Source organism: Lethenteron reissneri, chromosome 71 (genome assembly GCF_015708825.2).
Source record: "Lethenteron reissneri isolate LAM-NWPU_2019-01 chromosome 71, ASM1570882v1, whole genome shotgun sequence".
NCBI classification, from domain to species: Eukaryota; Metazoa; Chordata; class Hyperoartia; order Petromyzontiformes; family Petromyzontidae; genus Lethenteron; species Lethenteron reissneri.
The window spans coordinates 2,703,294-2,723,099 of record NC_083849.1 but is presented as its reverse complement, the minus strand read 5'-3'; the positions used below and the strand labels follow the sequence as shown (position 1 = coordinate 2,723,099).

Genomic DNA, 19,806 nt, shown 5'->3' with positions numbered 1-19,806 from the left:
TCTCTGACGTGGGATGCTGTAGGCGATGAGAGTGGGCCTGACGCTTTTTCTCAATTAACCTGAACACCTCCTCTGTCAGCCAGGGTTTCTGGGGAGGTCTGGACCGCGTACCCAAAGCAGCCATTGCAGCTGCATGAGTCACAGTCTTAAACCTCGCCCATTTCCCCTCGACATCAGGTGGAGTGGGGGACGATGCCAACCCCAGCTGCAAGCGATGATGAAATTCTCGCTTGCAACTTTCATCAGCTAACTGAGACCAGGCCACTTTTGGTTGGAATGGGATCCTGGGTGTACACCCACCACCGGAGTGGAAGAAAGGCAGGCGCATCTTACAGATGACTAGTCGATGGTCAGAGGACAGATCAGCTCCACGGTAGGTCCTGGTGTCAAGGACATGGGTTCGCATCCGCTGGTCCGTCACTATGTAGTCCAGCAGATGTTCTTGCTTGGACCCGGCATGTATCCATGATGTTGTGTGGATGCGCCGATGCCGGAAGAGCGTGTTGGTAATTACAAGCCCATGGGCTGCACAAAAATCTAGCAGCCTCCTACCGTTATTATTGAGCTGATCTGGCCCATGCCTTCCAATCACTCCAGACCAGGTACCAGCATCATGACCAACTCGGGCATTGAAGTCACCCAACAAGATGACTCTGTCCCGAGTGGCCACTTTAGCCAGCACCTGTGACAGGAGGTCATAGAAAGAGTCTGACTCATCGGCTTTGCCTGCATCCCTCCACGGATGTTCGTCTTCGGTGGGGGCATAAGTAACCACGACCACCACTCCTCGCCTCTGGTTGATGGGAAGGCGAGCCCAAAGTATCCTGGGGCTTACAGCTTCCCACACCTCACCGCCACGCTCCCACGCCCCCTTCATTCTTTTGTTCAGAAGAAGAGCCACACCCTGTTGTTTGGCAGTCTCCTGCCCCGAGTAGAGGACTGTCCACCCCTCATGGTGGCAGGAGCCAGAACCGGTCCACCGGACCTCCTGAATGCCACAGAGATCCAGGCGGTACCGGTCCAGCTCCCGACAGAGGAGTGGCAGCCTCTCCTCCGCAGTGAGCGTTCGAACATTCCACGTGGCCATCCGCAATGGTTTTTTGTTGTTTCTGGAGGAGCCCCGAGGGTGAAAATTCAATCTCCTGGCTCCGCCAAATGGGGTTTGGCCAGGAGACGTCATAAAAGCCTGACCCCCCGGGGCCTCCGGCACAAGCTTATTTGTTCAATTAACCACCACTAAACCACGAATTAAACATAAACCTGTAACGCACACAGACACACACGCACACACACACATACACACGCACACACACACGCACACGCACACACACAGACACACACACAGACACACGCGCACACACACACATACACACGCGCACACACACACACACGCACAAAGATAAAGATCCCCCGTATAGCCTGAACAGACTGTAGGGGCAAGTGCTGTTAGCGAGCACCTATGAAGGCCGGAACGGTACACGAGGGGGTGGGTGGCCAGCACCACGCCCGACCGCCTTTGTCTCCCTAGTGGCGATGTTTACACACCCCACCAGGTACTCATTTAAGGCTGAGTCGACCTAGGGGAGGCCCAGGACCGGTTCAGATAATCGTCACTGGTGTTAGCCGTGAGCGGGAATCGAACCCGGGTCGCCAGGTTCATAGCGCAGCGTGTGTGTGTCACACAGTGACACACACACGCACACGCACGCACACACACACGCACACAGACACACACGCACAGACACACACTGACACACACACAGACAGACACACACACACGCGCACACACACGGGACGGTACACCCCTGCTGCCGGCGCCGGGCCCTGACCTTGTCGCCGAGGGCGGCGAGGTCGCGCTCGAAGCCCTCGTGCTTGCGCTGCAGCGCCTGCACGCTCGCCAGGTCGTGCCCAAAGTTGTCCGTGTTGAGCGCCTGGTTCTTCTCCTCGATCCACTCCATCGTCTCGTCCGCGTCCCTGTGCGGGCGAGCGGGGGGGTGAGTTAGTGGGTGGGTCAGTGGGTGAGCGGGGGGGTGAGTTAGTGGGTGGGTCAGTGGGTGAGTGAGTGGGCCAGCAAGTGGATGAGTGAGTGGGCGGGCGGGTGAGTGAGTGGGTCAGTGGGTGGGTGGGTGATTGAGCGAGTCAGTGGTTGGGTGGACGAGTGAATGGGCGAGTGAGTGAGTGGGTCAGTGGGTGAGTGAGTGAGTGCGTGGGTCAGTGGGTGAGTGGGCGGGTGAGCAAGTGGGCCAGCAAGTGGATGAGTGAGTGGGTGAGTGAGTGGGTGGGTCAGTGGGTGAGTAGGCGAGTGAGTGGGCAGGTGAGTGAGTAGGCGGGTGAGTGAGTGGGCCAGCAAATGGATGAGTGAGTGGGTGAGTGGGCGGGCGGGCGAGTGGGCAGTTGAGTGAGTGGGTGATTGAGCGAGTCAGTGGTTGGGTGGACGAGTAAGTGGGCGAGTGAGTGAGTGGGTCAGTGGGTGGGTGAGTGAGTGGGTGGGTCAGTGGGTGAGTGGGCGGGTGAGCGAGTGGGCCAGCAAGTGGATGAGTGAGTGGGTGAGTGGGCGGGTGAGTGGGCGGGTGAGTGGGCGGGTGAATGGGCGGGTGAATGGGCGGGTGAGTGGGCAGGTGAGTGGGCGGGTGAGTGGGCGGGTGAGTGAGTGGGCCTGCAAGTGGATGAGTGAGTGGGTGAGTGGGCGGGTAAGGTGGGTGGGCAGTTGAGTGAGAGGGTGATTGAGTGAGTCAGTGGTTGGGTGGGTGAGTGGGTGAGCGGGTGAGCAGGTGAGTGAGTGGGTGAGTGGGTGGGTGAGTTTGTGGGTGAGAGAGTTGGTAAGTGGGTGGGCGGGTGAGTAAGTGGGTGGGCGGGTGGGTAACTAGGTGGGTGAGCGAGCGGGCGAGTAGGAGGCTCAGTGAGCGAGTGAGTCAGCGAGTGAGTGAGCAGGCGAGTGAGTGAGCGAGCGAGTGAGCGAGCGGGCGAGTGAGCGAGCGGGCGAGTGAGTGAGCGGGCGAGTGAGTGAGTCAGCGAGTGAGTGAGCGGGCGAGTGAGTGAGCGGGCGAGTGAGCGAGTGAGCGAGCGGGCGAGTGGGCGAGTGTGGTGAGGGTACCGGTGGAAGCGCTGCACTTCGTGAGCGCTGCCCAGGCTCTGGGACCGTTCCTCAGCGAGGTCCTGCAGCGCCTTCCACCGGTCGTTCAGCTCCTGCTCACCACCACACTCACCAGCTTCACCCCCAACCCCGCTCACCACACACTCACCACACACTCACCAGCTTCACCACCCACCCCACTCACCATGCACTCACCATGCACTCACCACGCACTCACCACACGCAAAACCCACCCCACTCACCACGCACTCACCACGCACTCATCACACGCACCACCCACCCGCTCACCACGCACTCACCAGCTTCACCACCCACCCCACTCATCACGAACTCACCATGCACTCACCACACACTCACCACACACTCACCAGCTTCACCACCCACCCCACTCACCACACACTCACCACACGCACCACCCACCCCACTCACCACGCACTCACCACACACTCACCACACGCATCCACCACCCTCACCACCGACCCGCTCACCACGCACACTCGCAATACTCACGACCCTCCCCACCGACCCGCTCACCACGCACACACTCGCCACCGCCCTCACCAACCGCTCAATAACTCTCACCACGCTCACCACCGACCCACGCTCACCTTGATGCTATTGAAGGTGGCCACGGACTGCACCGCCGTCTTCACCGTCTGCAACGGAAAAATCGTCGTCAGCAACCGGCGCCCGGAATCGACGCTACCCCGATCCGCGTGCCGACCCAACCGCCCGCCCGCCAGCCCGCCAGCCCGCCAGCCCGGCCGAGGGAGAGATCTCCCGGCCACAGTGGCGGCGGCGCCGCCGCGCCGGAAACGGAACGTCACCAAAACGTCGAGCGGAAGTCAATCGCCATTTCACCGTGTGAAGTGGTCGTCACCGTGTTGACGTTAACAGCAGCCAAACCTGACATCGACCCCTCCTCCCCCCGACCCTGGGAGGTTACCGGCCCCCACCCCCCTGCCCCCTGCGCCCCCCACGCCCCCTGCCCCCCGCGCCCCCCACCCGCCTCACCTTCCACGGAGACATCTTGGTGTCGGTCTCGTCCTGAAACGACAAGCGGAGGGAGGGGGGTCGGGCGTCACCACGGCAACACTCTCACGGCCCGGGGGCGCTAAGAATCACGTGACCCACCCCCCCAACAACTCTTCTACCAAACGAAAAATGACACTGACGTGGGGGGGTCAGGGGGGGCAACAGGCGTGGAGAGACGAATGGGACAGCCATGGTGAGACACGAGGAACAGGTGGGGGTAGCTGTGGTGAGACAGGGGGAGGAGCACTGTGGGGGGGGGGGGGGAGTGACAGGGGGAGGGGCAGTGTGGGGGTGGAGACGGCCATTACCTTCACAGAGCCGGGAGATGCCCCCTCCTGTGCAGCAGAAATGAGACACGGCGTAAGACTGACGCGGCGACGCAGAGACACGACACAGAGACACAGGACAAGACAACGCAGAGACACAGGACGACACAGAGACACGACGCAGAGACACAGGATGAGACGACGCAAAGACACAGGACGAGATGATGCAGAGACACAGGACGACGCAGAGACACAGGACGAGATGATGCAGAGACACAGGACGAGATGATGCAGAGACACAGGACGACGCAGAGACACAGGACGAGATGATGCAGAGACACAGGACGACGCAGAGACACGACACAGAGACACAGGACGACGCAGAGACACAGAACAAGACGACGCAGAGACACAGGACAAGACGACGCAAAGACACGACGCAGAGACACAGGACGATGCAGAGACACGACGCAGAGACACAGGACGAGACGACGCAGAGACACAGGACGACGCAGAGACACAGGACGACACAGAGACACAGGACGAGACAACGCAGAGACACAGGACAAGATGCCGCAGAGACACAGGACGACGCAAAGACACGACGCAGAGACACAGGACGACGCAGAGACACAGGACGACGCAAAGACACGACGCAGAGACACAGGACGACGCAGAGACACGACGCAGAGACACAGGACGATGCAGAGACACAGGACGAGACGACGCAGAGACACAAGACGACGCAGAGACACAGGACGACGCAAAGACACAGGACAAGATGACGCAGAGACACAGGACGACGCAGAGACACAGGACGACGCAGGGACACGACACAGAGACACAGGACAAGACGACGCAGAGACACAGGACGACGCAAAGACACGACGCAGAGACACAGGACGAGACGACGCAGAGACACAGGACGAGACGACGCAGAGACACGACGCAGAGACACAGGACAAGACGACGCAGAGACACACGGCAACGCAGAGACACGGCGACACGAGACAGGCATGTGCGTGTGGTATGTGCACGTGGTATATGCGTGTGTGGGATCTGCATGTGGTATATGCGCGTGGTGTATCTGCGTGTGGTATATGTGCGTGGTGTATGAGCGTGTGGTATATGCGTGTGTGGGATCTGCGTGTGGTATATGTGTGTGGTGTATGTGCGTGTGGTATATCTGCGTGTGTGGGATCTGCGTGCAGGGGAGGTCTGTGAGACATCTCACCTGCAGCTGTGCGAGTTCCCACACCCAGAGGTCAGGGGGGGGTCAGGGCAGGGGGAGGGGGGGGTCAGGGCAGGGGGGGGGGGTCAGGGGAGGGGGGGCACAAATGACAGCACACACGGCTCAGACTCAAAACGTCGTCATCGCGCTCTAAACGAGAACTCGAACTTTGTTATTTTCACCGGCGAGGAAGGACCCCGCCCCGAGCTGCTGATGTGTAAGCTCGTTATTTCGAGAAGCGACAGTGGCCATCACGAATGCTAGCAGCTCGACAGAAGGAACCGGGGAAGAATCCACACGACTATGGGAAGAGAGAGACACGCAAACTCAAAATATACAGCAGCAGGCATCGTCAGGGTCGGGATACAACCCACGACCTCCTGTATGCCAGGCGAGGTAGTTGGCATCTCCTAGCCATCGTGATGATGATGAGAGAGAGACACGCAAACTCAAAATATACAGCAGCAGCAGGCATCGTCAGGGTCGGGATACAACCCACGACCTCCTGCATGCCAGGCGAGGTAGTTGGCATCTCCTAGCCATCGTGATGATGATGAGAGAGAGACACGCAAACTCCAAATATACAGCAGCAGGCATCGTCAGGGTCGGGATACAACCCACGACCTCTTGTATACCAGGCGAGGTAGTTAACATCTCCTAGCCACCGTGATGATGAGAGAGACACACCAACTCCAAATATACAGCAGCAGGCATCGTCAGGGTCGGGATACAACCCACGACCTCCTGTATGCCAGGCGAGGTAGTTGGCATCTCCTAGCCATCGTGATGATGATGAGAGAGAGACACGCAAACTACAAATATACAGCAGCAGCAGGCATCGTCAGGGTCTGTATCGAACCCACGACCTCCTGTATACCTAGCGAGGTAGTTAACATCTCCTAGCCACCGTGATGATGAGAGAGACACGCAAACTCCAAATATACAGCAGGCGTAGTCAGGGTCAGGATTGAACCCACGACATCCTGTAGACCAGGCGTGGTAGTTAACATCTCCGAGCCACCGTGGCGCAACTCACACTCACCACACGGCCCAAAACATGCATTTGAAGGCGGTGGATGTGTGCCTGGGTGAGTGGGCGGTTTGGTGAGTGAGTGGTTCGGTGAGTTGGTGCGTGAGTGAGTGGGTGGGTGTGAGAATGGGTGAGTGAGTGGGTGGGCGGGCGAATGGGCGAGTGAGCGGGTGACTGGGCGTGTGTGTGAGTGACTGGGTGAGTGACTGGGTGAGTGACTGGTTGAGTGACTGGTTGAGTGACTGGTTGAGTGAGTAGGTGAATGAGCGGGTGAGTGAGTGGTTTGGTGAGTTGGTGCGTGAGTGGGTGGGTGTGAGAATGGTTGAGCGAGTGGGTAGGTGGGCAAGTGTGTGTGTGTGTGTGAGCGAGTGCGTGAGTGACTAGTTGAGTGACTGGGTGAGTGACTGGTTGACTGAAGAGGTGAGTGAGCGAGTGAGTGGGTGAGGTGAGCGAGTGAGTACGAGCGTGAGTGGGTGAGTGACTGGTTGAGTGACTGGTTGACTCAAGAGGTGTATGAGCGGGTGAGTGGGCGAGTGTGTGAGTGAGTGGGTGAGTGGGTGAGTGACTGGGTGAGTGACTGGTTAAGTGACTGGTTGACTCAAGAGGTGAGTGAGCGGGTCAGAGTGAGCGAGTGAGTGGATGAGGTGAGTGAGTGAGTGGGTGAGTGACTTGGTGAGTGACTGGTTGAGTGACTGGTTGACTCAAGAGGTAAGTGAGCGGGTCAGAGTGAGCGAGTGAGTGGGTGAGGCGAGTGTGTACGGGCCACACCAAATCATCACCACCACACCGCACGGGCCCAGGAGCATGGAGCAGCAGCAGCAGTGTGCAGAGGAGTAGGAGGAGGGGGAGGAGGAAGCCGGTTTGGCTGCCCTTACCTGCACCTGCGCCTGGACAAGCGGCGCCTCGTCGGACATGAGCCCGTCGGCCTCCAGCTCGTCGGACACGCGGTTGATCTCACGCAGACGCGACTCGTTCGCTTTCAGGTCCTGCTCGCCCGCACACGCACGGCACACGCAGCACGCAGCACGCAGACACCCACGGCACACACGCAGCACGGCACACACGCATGGCAGACACGCACGGCAGACACGCACGGCAGACACACAGCGCACGCACGGCACACGCAGCGCGGCAGACACGCACGGCAGACACGCAGGCACACCGCAGACGCAGGCACAACACAGACGCGCGCACCGCATGCAAACTCCAATTAGCGCGGTTGGCTACGTACGGCGTGAAAGGAGGTCAACATACATACGTGCACACAGCGCACGCGCACAGCAAGCGGGCGAAGAAGGGTGGGCAACGAGTGGCGGTGGTGGGCGACGAGGGTGGGTGGCGGGCGACGACGAGAAGGAGGAGGGGCGGTAGCGGGCGACAAGTCCCGAGGGTCCCCGCCGCACCTTCTGGAAGTCGTCGAACTTCTTCTGCAGCACCTCGACCTGCTCGAGGTCAGCGGCGGTCTCGTGCGCCGCCAGGGCCCCCTCCTTCTCGCTGATCCACGCCTCCAGCTCCTTGGCCTCGCGCGACAGCAGGAAGCGCCGGCAGCACTTCTCCAGCATGTCCTTGCGCTTCTCGCCCAGCTCCTGCAGCGACTTGTACCTGGATGAGAGGGGGGCCGGCGGGTGGGGGCGGGGGGGGCGGGGGGGGTGGGGAGGTGTTGGTGGGGGTGATGGGAACGGTGGTGGGGGGGGTGGGCGGCGTGGGGGGGCGGTGGGAGTGGTGGGGGTGGTGGAGGTGGTGGGGGCGGGGGGGTGGTGGAGATGGTGGTGGGGGTGGTGGAGGTGGTGGAGGTGGTGGAGATGGTGGGAGTGGTGGAGGTGGTGGGGGTGGTGTAGGTGGTAGGGGTTGGTGGAGGTGGTGTAGGTGGTGGTGGAGATGGTGGGAGTGGTGGAGGAGGTGGGGGTGGTGTAGGTGGTGGGGGAGGTGGAGATGGTGGGAGTGGTGGAGGTGGTGGTGGGGGTGGTGGAGGTGGTGGGGGTGGTGTAGGTGGTGGGGGTGGTGGAGGTGGTGGAGGTGGTAGAGGTGGTGGAGATGGTAGAGGTGGTGGAGATGGTGGGAGTGGTGGAGGTGGTGGTGGGGGTGGTGGAGGTGGTGGGGGTGGTGTAGGTGGTGGGGGTGGTGGAGGTGGTGGAGGTGGTAGAGGTGGTGGAGATGGTGGGAGTGGTGGAGGTGGTGGTGGGGGTGGTGGAGGTGGTGGGGGTGGTGTAGGTGGTGGGGGTGGTGGAGGTGGTGGAGGTGGTAGAGGTGGTGGAGATGGTGGGAGTGGTGGAGGTGGTGGTGGGGGTGGTGGAGGTGGTGGAGATGGGGGGTGGGCGGCGTGGGGGGCAGTGGGGGAATGTGGGAGTGGGGTGGGCCGATGGAGGTGGTCAGAGTGGTGGGAGTGGGTGGGCCGATGGAGGTGGTGAGAGTGGTGGGGGTGGTGGGGGTGGTGGAGGTGGTGGTGGGAGTGGTGGGGGTGGTGTAGTTGGTGGAGATGGTGGGAGTGGTGGTGGTGGAGATGGTGAGAGTGGTGTAGGTGGTGGGGGTGGTGTAGGTGGTGGGAGTGGTGGAGGTGGTGGAGATGGTGGGAGTGGTGGGGGTGGTGGAGATGGAGATGGTGAGAATGGTGGAGGTGGTGGGGGTGGTGTAGGTGGTGGGGTGGTGGAGGTGGTGGAGATGGTGGGAGTGGTGGAGGTGGTGGGAGTGGTGTAGGTGGCGGGGGTGGTGGAGGTGGTGGGGGTGGTGGGGGTGGTGTAGGTGGTTGAGGTGGTGAGGGCCGTGGTGGGGGGGATTGGGGCATTGTGGGGGGCGGTGGGGGAGGTGGGGGGAGTAGCGTACACGCAGGGACAGAACCGCACAGTCAAACGACGCCCACACGATTTTAAAACTCGAAGCTTTAAACCCAGGAGCGAAATACAAGCTTCTCCTCCCACAATGCATTTCACCGAGGATGATGATCTTATCCCCCCACAATGCATTTCACCTTCCACAGTGAGCTTAATCCTCCCATGATGCATTGCACCCAGCATGCATTTAATCTGCCCACAATGCATTTCACCTCGGGTGACATTAATCGTCCAACGGCGTATTTCACTTAATGTATTCATCTTCTTGGTTCTTTCGGTAAAGTCACGTAGAATGGAAATAATAAAATAAAATAGACAGAGTCTTTCTGACAGACCTATTCTTCACCTGAGGACGGCTGCTTGCATTGTGGCCGAAACGTCGTGAGAATTATTTTATTACGTTTTGTTTTTATTATTTTATTTTATTATTTCCCTTCTACGTGGCGACTTTACCGAAAGAACCAAGAAGATGAATCCCTGCAGTCACGAAAGCTTTAAATCGAAATGTAATTATTGTATTATGTTTTATTTTTATTATTTTATTACTTCCCTTCTACGTGACTTTACCGAAAGAACCAAGAAGATGAATCCCTGCAGTCACGAAAGCTTTAAATCGAAATGTAATTATTGTATTATGTTTTATTTTTATTATTTTATTACTTCCCTTCTACGTGACTTTACCGAAAGAACCAAGAAGATGAATCCCTGCAGTCACGAAAGCTTTCAATCGAAATTTTATGTATTCCTCCCAAAGATGCATTGCAGCCAGGATTAAATTAATCCTCCCATCGCACATCATCCCAGGGTGACCTCAAATCTCTCCCGCAATGTCCTTGACGAATTGGGGAGCAACAGAGCGGGCGAGCGGGGGGGGGGGGGGGCGGCACGACACCGAGGTGATTGGCCGGGCATGCGGGCGGTGAAACCGGGGCGGTGGCGGCGTTGTAGGCGGCGCCACCCGGCGCGCGGGAGAGCCACGCTTCCAACCAAGCAGCGATGAGGTGGCGAGGTAGGGCGGGGCGGGGGGGCGTCCCGATGCGGAGAAGGAACCGGAACCATGAAACAGCGGCGATCCTCACCGGCGCACCACGAACCGCCGGAGGCACCGATTGCCGTCTGGAACGCTCTTCCCCTTCCGATATCATCGTCGCGACTGCCAAAAGCGTTTCTTTAGAGCCGATTGTTGTTGTGTTTTAGTTGGTTGTCCTTGTGCCCCGCACCTCCGATAATTATTGGCACGGTTGGTTACGTGCGGCGGTGCGAAACAAGTTCAGCGTACGAACGCGACACGATAACACTACACTACTAAAAACTCCACACACCACGATACTTGATCGGAAACTCATGGCTCCCGCCACAGGAGCCGTCCCCCATCTCGCTCGGGCGCCGTGTCGTCGTCAATGGTCGTCCGCGCGCGTAGGAAACCGACCGACGCGTGCATCGCGAGCCACTGCATCGCGAGCCGCTGCATCGCTGTCGCCGCCACCGTCACCGCAACCGTTACCGTCACCACCATCGCCACCGCCACTAACATCACCGCCACTGTCACCGCAACTGTCACCATCACCATCGCCACCGCCACTAACATCACCGTCACCGCAACCGTCACCACGGCCACTAACATCACCGCAACCTTCACCACCATCGCCACTAACATCACCGTCACCACCATCGCCACCGCCACTAACATCACCGTCACCGCCACTAACATCACCGTCACGTGCCCGATACGCATGCGGTCCCCCCCCCCATACCTCCAACGTGCATGCGGGACGACGAAGGGGAGGGCAGCCCGGTGGTGGGGGGGGGCAGGCGAGAGGGGCAGCAGTGGGGGGCAGCAGTGGGGGGCAGCAGTGGGGGGCAGCAGTGGGGGGGGGCGACAGCGCCTACTCACAGGTCCTGAATCTGCTGCATGCGCTGGGAGACACTGCCCGTCTCCTTCGCAACACTCCTGATGCAGGCGTCCAGCGTGAGAGCGGGCGAGGGGGGTGCGGTGGGGGAGCAGCGTTAGAGAGCACACAGTGGGGGTGGGGGTAGTGTTGGGAGGGGGTAGTGGGGGGGGGCACGGCAGCGCAGCCGTACCCGTGGGGTGAGACAACAGCGTTCGCAGAGAGACATAGAGAGACAGAGCGAGACAGAGAGACAGAGCGAGACAGAGAGACAGAGCGAGACAGAGAGACAGAGCGAGACAGAGAGACAGAGCGAGACAGAGAGACAGAGCGAGACAGAGAGAGAGAAAGAGAGAGACAGAGAGAGACAGAGACAGACAGAGACAGAGCGAGACAGAGAGACAGAGCGAGACAGAGAGAGAGAAAGAGACAGAGAGAGAGACAAAGCGAGAGACAGAGAGAGACAGAGACAGAGAGAGACAGGGCGAGAGAGAGACAGCAAGACAGAGAGACAGAGAGAGACAGAGCGAGAGAGACAGAGAGAGACAGAGCGAGGCACAGAGACAGAGAGAGACAGAGAAAGAGCGAGAGAGACACAAAGACAGAGAGAGACAGAGAGACACAGAGACAGAGCGAGAGACAGAGAGACAGAGCAAGGCACAGACGGACAGAGGCCGTGGTGGCGGCAGTAGCAGCGGCAGGCCGTTGACAACTCGGCGAGTGTGGGATGATGGGAGGAGGTCAAACGACGGACGAGCGATGACATGGAGGCGGTCGACAGTGCGGAGGGGGGGGGGGGTGGTCGAGAGTGATGTGGTGGAAGTGGTGAGGCTCCCAGGGGGGCTGCTAAGGGATGACCCCCATAGACTGCACCAGAGACCCACAATGCACTGGGGCCTATCCCACAATGCACCAGAGACCCACAATGCACCGGGGTCTATCCCACACTGCCCCAGAGACCCACAATGCACCGGGAGTCTATCCCACTCTGCCCCAGAGACCCACAATGCACCGGGGTCTATTCCACACTGCACCAGAGACCCACAATGCACCGGGGTCTATCCCACACTGCACCAGAGACCCACAATGCACCGGGGTCTATCCCACTCTGCCCCAGAGACCCACAATGCACCGGGGTCTATTCCACACTGCACCAGAGACCCACAATGCACCGGGGTCTATCCCACACTGCACCAGAGACCCACAATGCACCGGGGTCTATCCCACGATGCACCAGATACCCACAATGCACCGGGGTCTATCCCACACTGCACTAGAGACCCACAATGCACCGGGGTCTATCCCACACTGCACTAGAGACCCACAATGCACCGGGGTCTATCCCACACTGCACTAGAGACCCACAATGCACCAGGAGTCTATCCCACACTGCACTAGAGACCCACAATGCACCGGGAGTCTATCCCACTCTGCACTAGAGACCCACAATGCACCGGGGTCTATCCCACACTGCACTAGAGACCCACAATGCACCGGGAGTCTATCCCACACTGCACTAGAGACCCACAATGCACCGGGAGTCTATCCCACTCTGCACTAGAGACCCACAATGCACCGGGGTCTATCCCACACTGCACTAGAGACCCACAATGCACTGGGGTCTATCCCACACTGCACTAGAGACCCACAATGCACCGGGAGTCTATCCCACACTGCACTAGAGACCCACAATGCACCGGGGTCTATCCCACACTGCACTAGAGACCCACAATGCACCGGGAGTCTATCCCACACTGCACCAGAGACCCACAATGCACTGGGGTCTATCCCACACTGCACTAGAGACCCACAATGCACCGGGAGTCTATCCCACACTGCACTAGAGACCCACAATGCACCGGGGTCTATCCCACACTGCACTAGAGACCCACAATACACCGGGGTCTATCCGACACTGCACTAGAGACCCACAATGCACCGGGGTCTATCCCACACTGCACTAGAGACCCACAATGCACTGGGGTCTATCCCACACTGCACTAGAGACCCACAATGCACCGGGAGTCTATCCCACAATGCACTAGAGACCCACACTGCACCGGGAGTCTATCCCACAATGCACTAGAGACCCACAATGCACCGGGAGTCTATCCCACAATGCACTAGAGACCCACACTGCACCGGGAGTCTATCCCACAATGCACTAGAGACCCACACTGCACCGGGAGTCTATCCCACACTGCACTAGAGACCCACAATGCACCGGGAGTCTATCCCACACTGCACTAGAGACCCACAATGCACCGGGGTCTATCCCACACTGCACTAGAGACCCACAATGCACCGGGGTCTATCCCACACTGCACTAGAGACCCACAATGCACTGGGGTCTATCCCACAATGCACCAGGGTCTATCCCACACTGCACTAGAGACCCACAATGCACCGGGAGTCTATCCCACAATGCACCAGGGTCTATCCCACACTGCACTAGAGACCCACAATGCACCGGGAGTCTATCCCACAATGCACCAGGGTCTATCCCACACTGCACTAGAGACCCACAATGCACCGGGAGTCTATCCCACTCTGCACCGAGGTGGGGCGGGGAGGCGGGGGAGGCGGGGGGGGGGTGTGGGTATTGGCTGCGTTAAGATCCCAGCTCCTACTTCAGGGAAGCCGAGAGCAGCGGGGGGGCTGGCGCGTCGGGGCCCACGTCCACGGCCAGGCTGTAGTACGCCGTGAACGACTCGCTTCACGACGGGCGGGCGAGGGAGGAGGTGGGTGGGTGGATTATTGCACACAGAGCACAGGAGGAGGAGGACGCGGACACACGGAAGAGGTGAGGACGAGGAGGATGTGGTATGGGGTATGGGGCGAGGGTGGGATGGGCCGGGCGGTGGGAGACAAGTGTCAGGGCAGGGCCGTGCGGAGGCCACAGTGGAGGCCGCGTTGTTGTTGTTGTTGCCGTTGACCCTTCACGCTCCCAGACCGTCACAGCACCACTCGGCACAACCATCCACAGACGCACACCACGACCAGCGCCGCTGGCGGGCACCACCACCCCCGCCCGGTCGCCTTTGTCTCCCCAGTGCCGATGTTTTACACGTCGCACCAGGCACACATTTCAGGCCAAGTTGACCTTGGGGGAGGCCACTGCTATGGGTCGCGAACGGGGAATCGAACTCGGCTCTCCCTGCCGCGACATGCCCAACACCCGCCCTTCGCCACCAAGCGGCGGTGACGTCACCAAGGCGCCGTGCCAGGCCAGGTGCACGTGAAATGCCGAAGGCTTTCGCTGCTGCTGCTGCTGGCAGGAGGGCACGGGGACAGACCCAGGTGCCGGCGGAGGTGACTGGCAGATAGCACCACCGCAGCCCCACAACAACAACCGCCATTCGCCACTAAGCGGCGGTGACATCACCGCGGCGCTTGTGCCAGGCGCGGTGCACTTCAAGGTTATCGCGTGAAGTGTCGAACGCCCGCCGGCAAGAGGTCACGGGACAGACCCTGCAGGTGCCATGGGTGACTGGCAGAAGTCGCAACCGGGTACCCGATACCCTACCCGATGGCCGGGTACGGGTAGCCGTTTGCGACCCTGGTGCGGCCGGGTACGGGTAGGCCGTGAGTCACTGGTGAGTCACCGTTTGTCACTCATTTCGGGTAGGGTACGGGTAAGGAATCAAAACCCGTTTGCGACCTCTGGTGACTGGCTTATGCTGCACCAGTTCCCCCGACCGCTCCCCACACAAAGACAAAGAACCCCCGTATAGTCTGAACACACTGTTGGGGCAAGTGCTGTTAGCGAGTAGCAGCGCCTATGAAGGCCGGCACTCTGGCACACGAGGAGGGGGGGTGGCCAGCACCACACTCGCACACACTCCTTACACTCGTGTAAAAATCCACGCGCACACACAACAACAACAACCGCCATTCGCCACTAAGTGGCGGTGACGTCACCGCACACGCACACACACGTACACACACCTTACACACCGCTACACCACCCACCCACACGTGTCCCCGCCCCCCGCCCCCCACTCACTGGGTGTCGATCTGCTCCTGCCGGGCGGGGATACTGCCCGACTCGTCCAGGAGGTTCTCGCGCGACGCCGACTGCGACGCGTCCAGCTTCTTGACGTAGGCGGCCGGCACGAAGCCCTGGCGGTCGTTCACCTCCACCTTCCACCAGTCCTGCCGTGCCACAACGTCGCCACAACGTTACCACCACGTTACCACCACGTTACCACAACGTTACCACTGCCGCACGCACACACACACACCTCCACCACCTTCCACCAGTCCTGCCGTGCCACACACGTCGCCACAACGTTGCCACCACGCTACCACCTCGTTACCACCGCCGCACACACACACACGTCCGCCTTCCACCAATCCTGCCGTGCCACACTCAATGTCGCCACCACCGCACGCACGCACACACACACACACCTCCAGCGTCCACCAGACCTGCCACACCGCACACATTACACTACCACGTCGCCCCCACCGCAACGTTACCACCACCACCACACACACCTCCACCACCTTCCACCGGTCCTGCCACACCACACACGTTACACTACCACGACGTCTCCACCACAACGTTACCACCACCACCACACACACCTCCACCACCTTCCACCGGTCCTACCACACCACACACATTACACTACCACGTCGTCTCCACTACAACGTTACCACCAGCACCACCACACACACCTCCATCTTCCACCACACCGCACACGTTACACGACCACATCGTCGCCACCACAACGTCAGCACCACCACCACCACACACACCTCCACCACCTTCCACCGGTCCTACCACACCGCACACGTTACACGACCACAACTTCTCCACCGCAACGCTACAACCACCACCACACACACCTCCATCTTCCACCACACCGCACACGTTACACGACCACATCGTCGCCACCACAACGTCACCACCACCACCACCACCACACACACACACACACCTCCACCACCTTCCACCAGTCCTGCCACACCGCACGGGAGGGGCGGCGTTATTGACGGCGCGGTGCCCTGATGCAGCGGCGCGGTGCGGTGCCGTGTGCGGTGTGCCGTGTGCGCGGTGCGCGGTGCGCCGTGCCTTGTTGGTGCTGTTGAGCAGGGTGAGCACGTCGCCCTTCTTCATGGTGACCTCCCGCGGGCTCTTCTCCTGGTAGTCGTACAGCACCAGCACCAGCTCCTTGCCCGTGCCGTCGTCCAGCGGTGCCACTTGTTGCTGCGCCCCAACACGAAGGCGACGGTCAACAACCACCACCCCCCATCCGACCCCGCCGCGTCGCCCCGACAGACCGCCGGGGCAAGCGCCGCGAAGGCCGGCACGGCGCGCCTTGCCGGGCGTGGTTGCCGGCCAACCCCCACCCCCCCCGGCCGTCTTTGTCTCCCCGGTGCCGGTGTTTACTCCCCGTAACAAGACAAAGGTCCCCCCCGTCACACATAGCCTTGACATACTTTTGGGGCAAGTGCTGTTAGCGAGCAGCGTCTCGTCCGACCGCCTTTGTCTCCGCGGTGCCGGTGTTTACTACACATCGCTACACCGGGTACTCATTTGAGGCCGAGTCGACCTAGGGGAGGAGGCCCAGGACCGGATGGGATAATCGTCACCGGTGGTGTTGGTGGCCGTGAGCGGGAATCGAACTCGGGTCGCCGGGTTCGTAGCGCGGCGTAGCGCTACCCGCTGTGCACGCACACAGGCAGAGACAAAGGGACCCTTCCCCACTACGTAGCCTGCAACCGGCCGCGAGGGCAAGTGCGGCGTGTGTACGTGACGTGTCTCGGCGCGTGGCGACTGCGGTGGGTGGCGAGTGCGGTGCGAGGTTGTGCGGTGCGTGGAGAGTGCGGTGCGTGGCGACTGCGTGCCGTGTCTCGGTGCGTGGCGACTGCGGTGCGAGCGGTGCGGTGCTTACGCGACACGCCTGCGCCTGCTCGCGCAGCGCCTGGATGGTGCTGCCGTACGCCACCAGGTCCGACATCAGCGCCTCGTGCTTCTTCAGCAGGGCCTGGGGTCACGCGAAGGTGGGGGGGGGTCATCGGCGGGGTCACGAGGGAGACGGGGGGGGGGCAGGGGTCACACGGGGGGGGGTCAGCGTTGCTCGTGTGGTCCCTGCGGCCCACGCGATGCCACCCGCGTGGAGCCGAGGTCGCAGTCTCAGTTCTGTGGGCTCCACGAGTGGGGCGGGTCGCGCTCACTGTGTGGGTCTGTGGACTACAGCCTCACACAGAGACCCATAGACTCACCACACAGAGAGCCATAGACTCACCACACAGAGAGCCATAGACTCACCACACAGAGAGCCATAGACTCACCACACAGAGCCATAGACTCACCACACAGAGAGCCATAGACTCACCACACAGAGAGCCATAGACTCACCACACAGAGAGCCACAGACTCACCACACAGAGACCCACAGACTCACCACACAGAGCCATAGACTCACCACACAGAGCCATAGACTCACCACACAGAGCCATAGACTCACCACACAGAACCATAGACTCACCACACAGAGCCACAGACTCACCACACAGAGACCCACAGACTCACCACACAGAGAGCCATAGACTCACCACACAGAGCCATAGACTCACCACACAGAGACCCACAGACTCATCACACAGAGACCCACAGACTCACCACACAGAGACCCACAGACTCACCACACAGAGACCCACAGAATCACCACACAGACTCACCACACAGAGACCCACAGACTCACCACACAGAGACACACAGACTCACCACACAGAGACCCACAGACTCTTCACACAGAGACCCACAGACTCATCACACAGAGACCCACAGACTCATCACACAGAGACCCACAGACTCATCACACAGAGACCCACAGACTCATCACACAGAGACCCACAGACTCACCACACAGAGACACACAGACTCACCACACAGAGACCCACAGACTCACCACACAGAGACACACAGACTCACCACACAGAGACCCACAGACTCACCACACAGAGACACACAGACTCATCACACAGAGACACACAGACTCTTCACACAGAGACCCACAGACTCATCACACAGAGACCCACAGACTCATCACACAGAGACCCACAGACTCATCACACAGAGACCCACAGACTCATCACACAGAGACCCACAGACTCACCACACAGAGACACACAGACTCACCACACAGAGACCCACAGACTCACCACACAGAGACACACAGACTCACCACACAGAGACCCACAGACTCACCACACAGAGACACACAGACTCATCACACAGAGACACACAGACTCATCACACAGAGACCCACAGACTCATCACACAGAGACCCACAGACTCACCACACAGAGCCATAGACTCACCACACAGAGACCCACAGACTCATCACACAGAGACCCACAGACTCATCACACAGAGACCCACAGACTCACCACACAGAGACCCACAGACTCACCACACAGAGACCCACAGAATCACCACACAGACTCACCACACAGAGACCCACAGACTCACCACACAGAGACCCACAGACTCTTCACACAGAGACCCACAGACTCATCACACAGAGACCCACAGACTCATCACACAGAGACCCACAGACTCATCACACAGAGACCCACAGACTCATCACACAGAGACCCACAGACTCATCACACAGAGACCCATTGCCTCATCATACAGTGAGCAAGCGTGGCGAGCGAGGTGGTGAGCGAGCGTGGCGAGTGAGATGGTGAGCGAGCGAGGCGAGTGAGCGAGTGTGGCGACGCGGGGGCTGCGACAGCAGCACGTGGCCCCCACCTCGGCGAAGTCCTCATCCTTGCCGTAGTGGTGAGCGAGCGAGGTGGTGAGTGAGCGAGGTAAGCGAGGTGGTGAGTGACCGAGGTGAGCGTGGTGAGTGAGCGAGCGTGGTGAGCGAGGTGGTGACCGAGCGTGGCGAGCGAGGTGGTGAGGGCTGTGGCAACACCTCGGCGGAGTCCTCATCCTTGCCATAGTGGTGAGTGAGCGAGCGTGACGAGTGAGGTGGTGAGCGAGTGAGGTGAGCGTGGTGAGCGAGGTGAGCGTGGTGAGCGACCGAGCGTGGTGAGCGAGCGTGACGAGTGAGGTGGTGAGCGAGTGAGGTGAGCGTGGTGAGCGAGGTGAGCGTGGTGAGCGACCGAGCGTGGTGAGCGAGCGTGACGAGTGAGGTGGTGAGCGAGTGAGGTGAGCGTGGTGAGCGAGGTGAGCGTGGTGAGCGAGGTGAGCGTGGTGAGCGACCGAGCGTGGTGAGCGAGCGTGACGAGTGAGGTGGTGAGCGAGTGAGGTGAGCGTGGTGAGCGAGGTGAGCGTGGTGAGCGAGCGAGCGTGGTGAGCGAGGTGGTGAGGGCTGTGGCAACACCTCGGCGGAGTCCTCATCCTTGCCATAGTGGTGAGTGAGCGAGCGTGACGAGTGAGGTGGTGAGCGAGTGAGGTGAGCGTGGTGA

At 60.1% G+C, this 19,806-nt stretch overlaps 1 protein-coding gene across 1 annotated transcript in view; it reads right to left on the bottom strand.

Annotated features, from left to right (window-relative positions):
- SPTAN1 (spectrin alpha, non-erythrocytic 1) overlaps positions 1-19,806 on the bottom strand; it is a 73,723-nt gene that overhangs the window by 10,441 nt on the left and 43,476 nt on the right. The window contains exons 17-28 of the mRNA XM_061580080.1: positions 17,277-17,369; positions 16,454-16,588; positions 15,380-15,528; positions 14,004-14,087; positions 11,379-11,435; positions 8,060-8,258; positions 7,526-7,642; positions 4,438-4,464; positions 4,109-4,141; positions 3,703-3,750; positions 3,095-3,186; positions 1,830-1,974 (exon numbers count right to left, since the gene is read on the bottom strand). Of these exons, the coding sequence (XP_061436064.1) occupies positions 1,830-1,974; positions 3,095-3,186; positions 3,703-3,750; positions 4,109-4,141; positions 4,438-4,464; positions 7,526-7,642; positions 8,060-8,258; positions 11,379-11,435; positions 14,004-14,087; positions 15,380-15,528; positions 16,454-16,588; positions 17,277-17,369 (1,179 nt within the window). The remainder of the gene's footprint in view (positions 1-1,829; positions 1,975-3,094; positions 3,187-3,702; positions 3,751-4,108; positions 4,142-4,437; positions 4,465-7,525; positions 7,643-8,059; positions 8,259-11,378; positions 11,436-14,003; positions 14,088-15,379; positions 15,529-16,453; positions 16,589-17,276; positions 17,370-19,806) is intronic.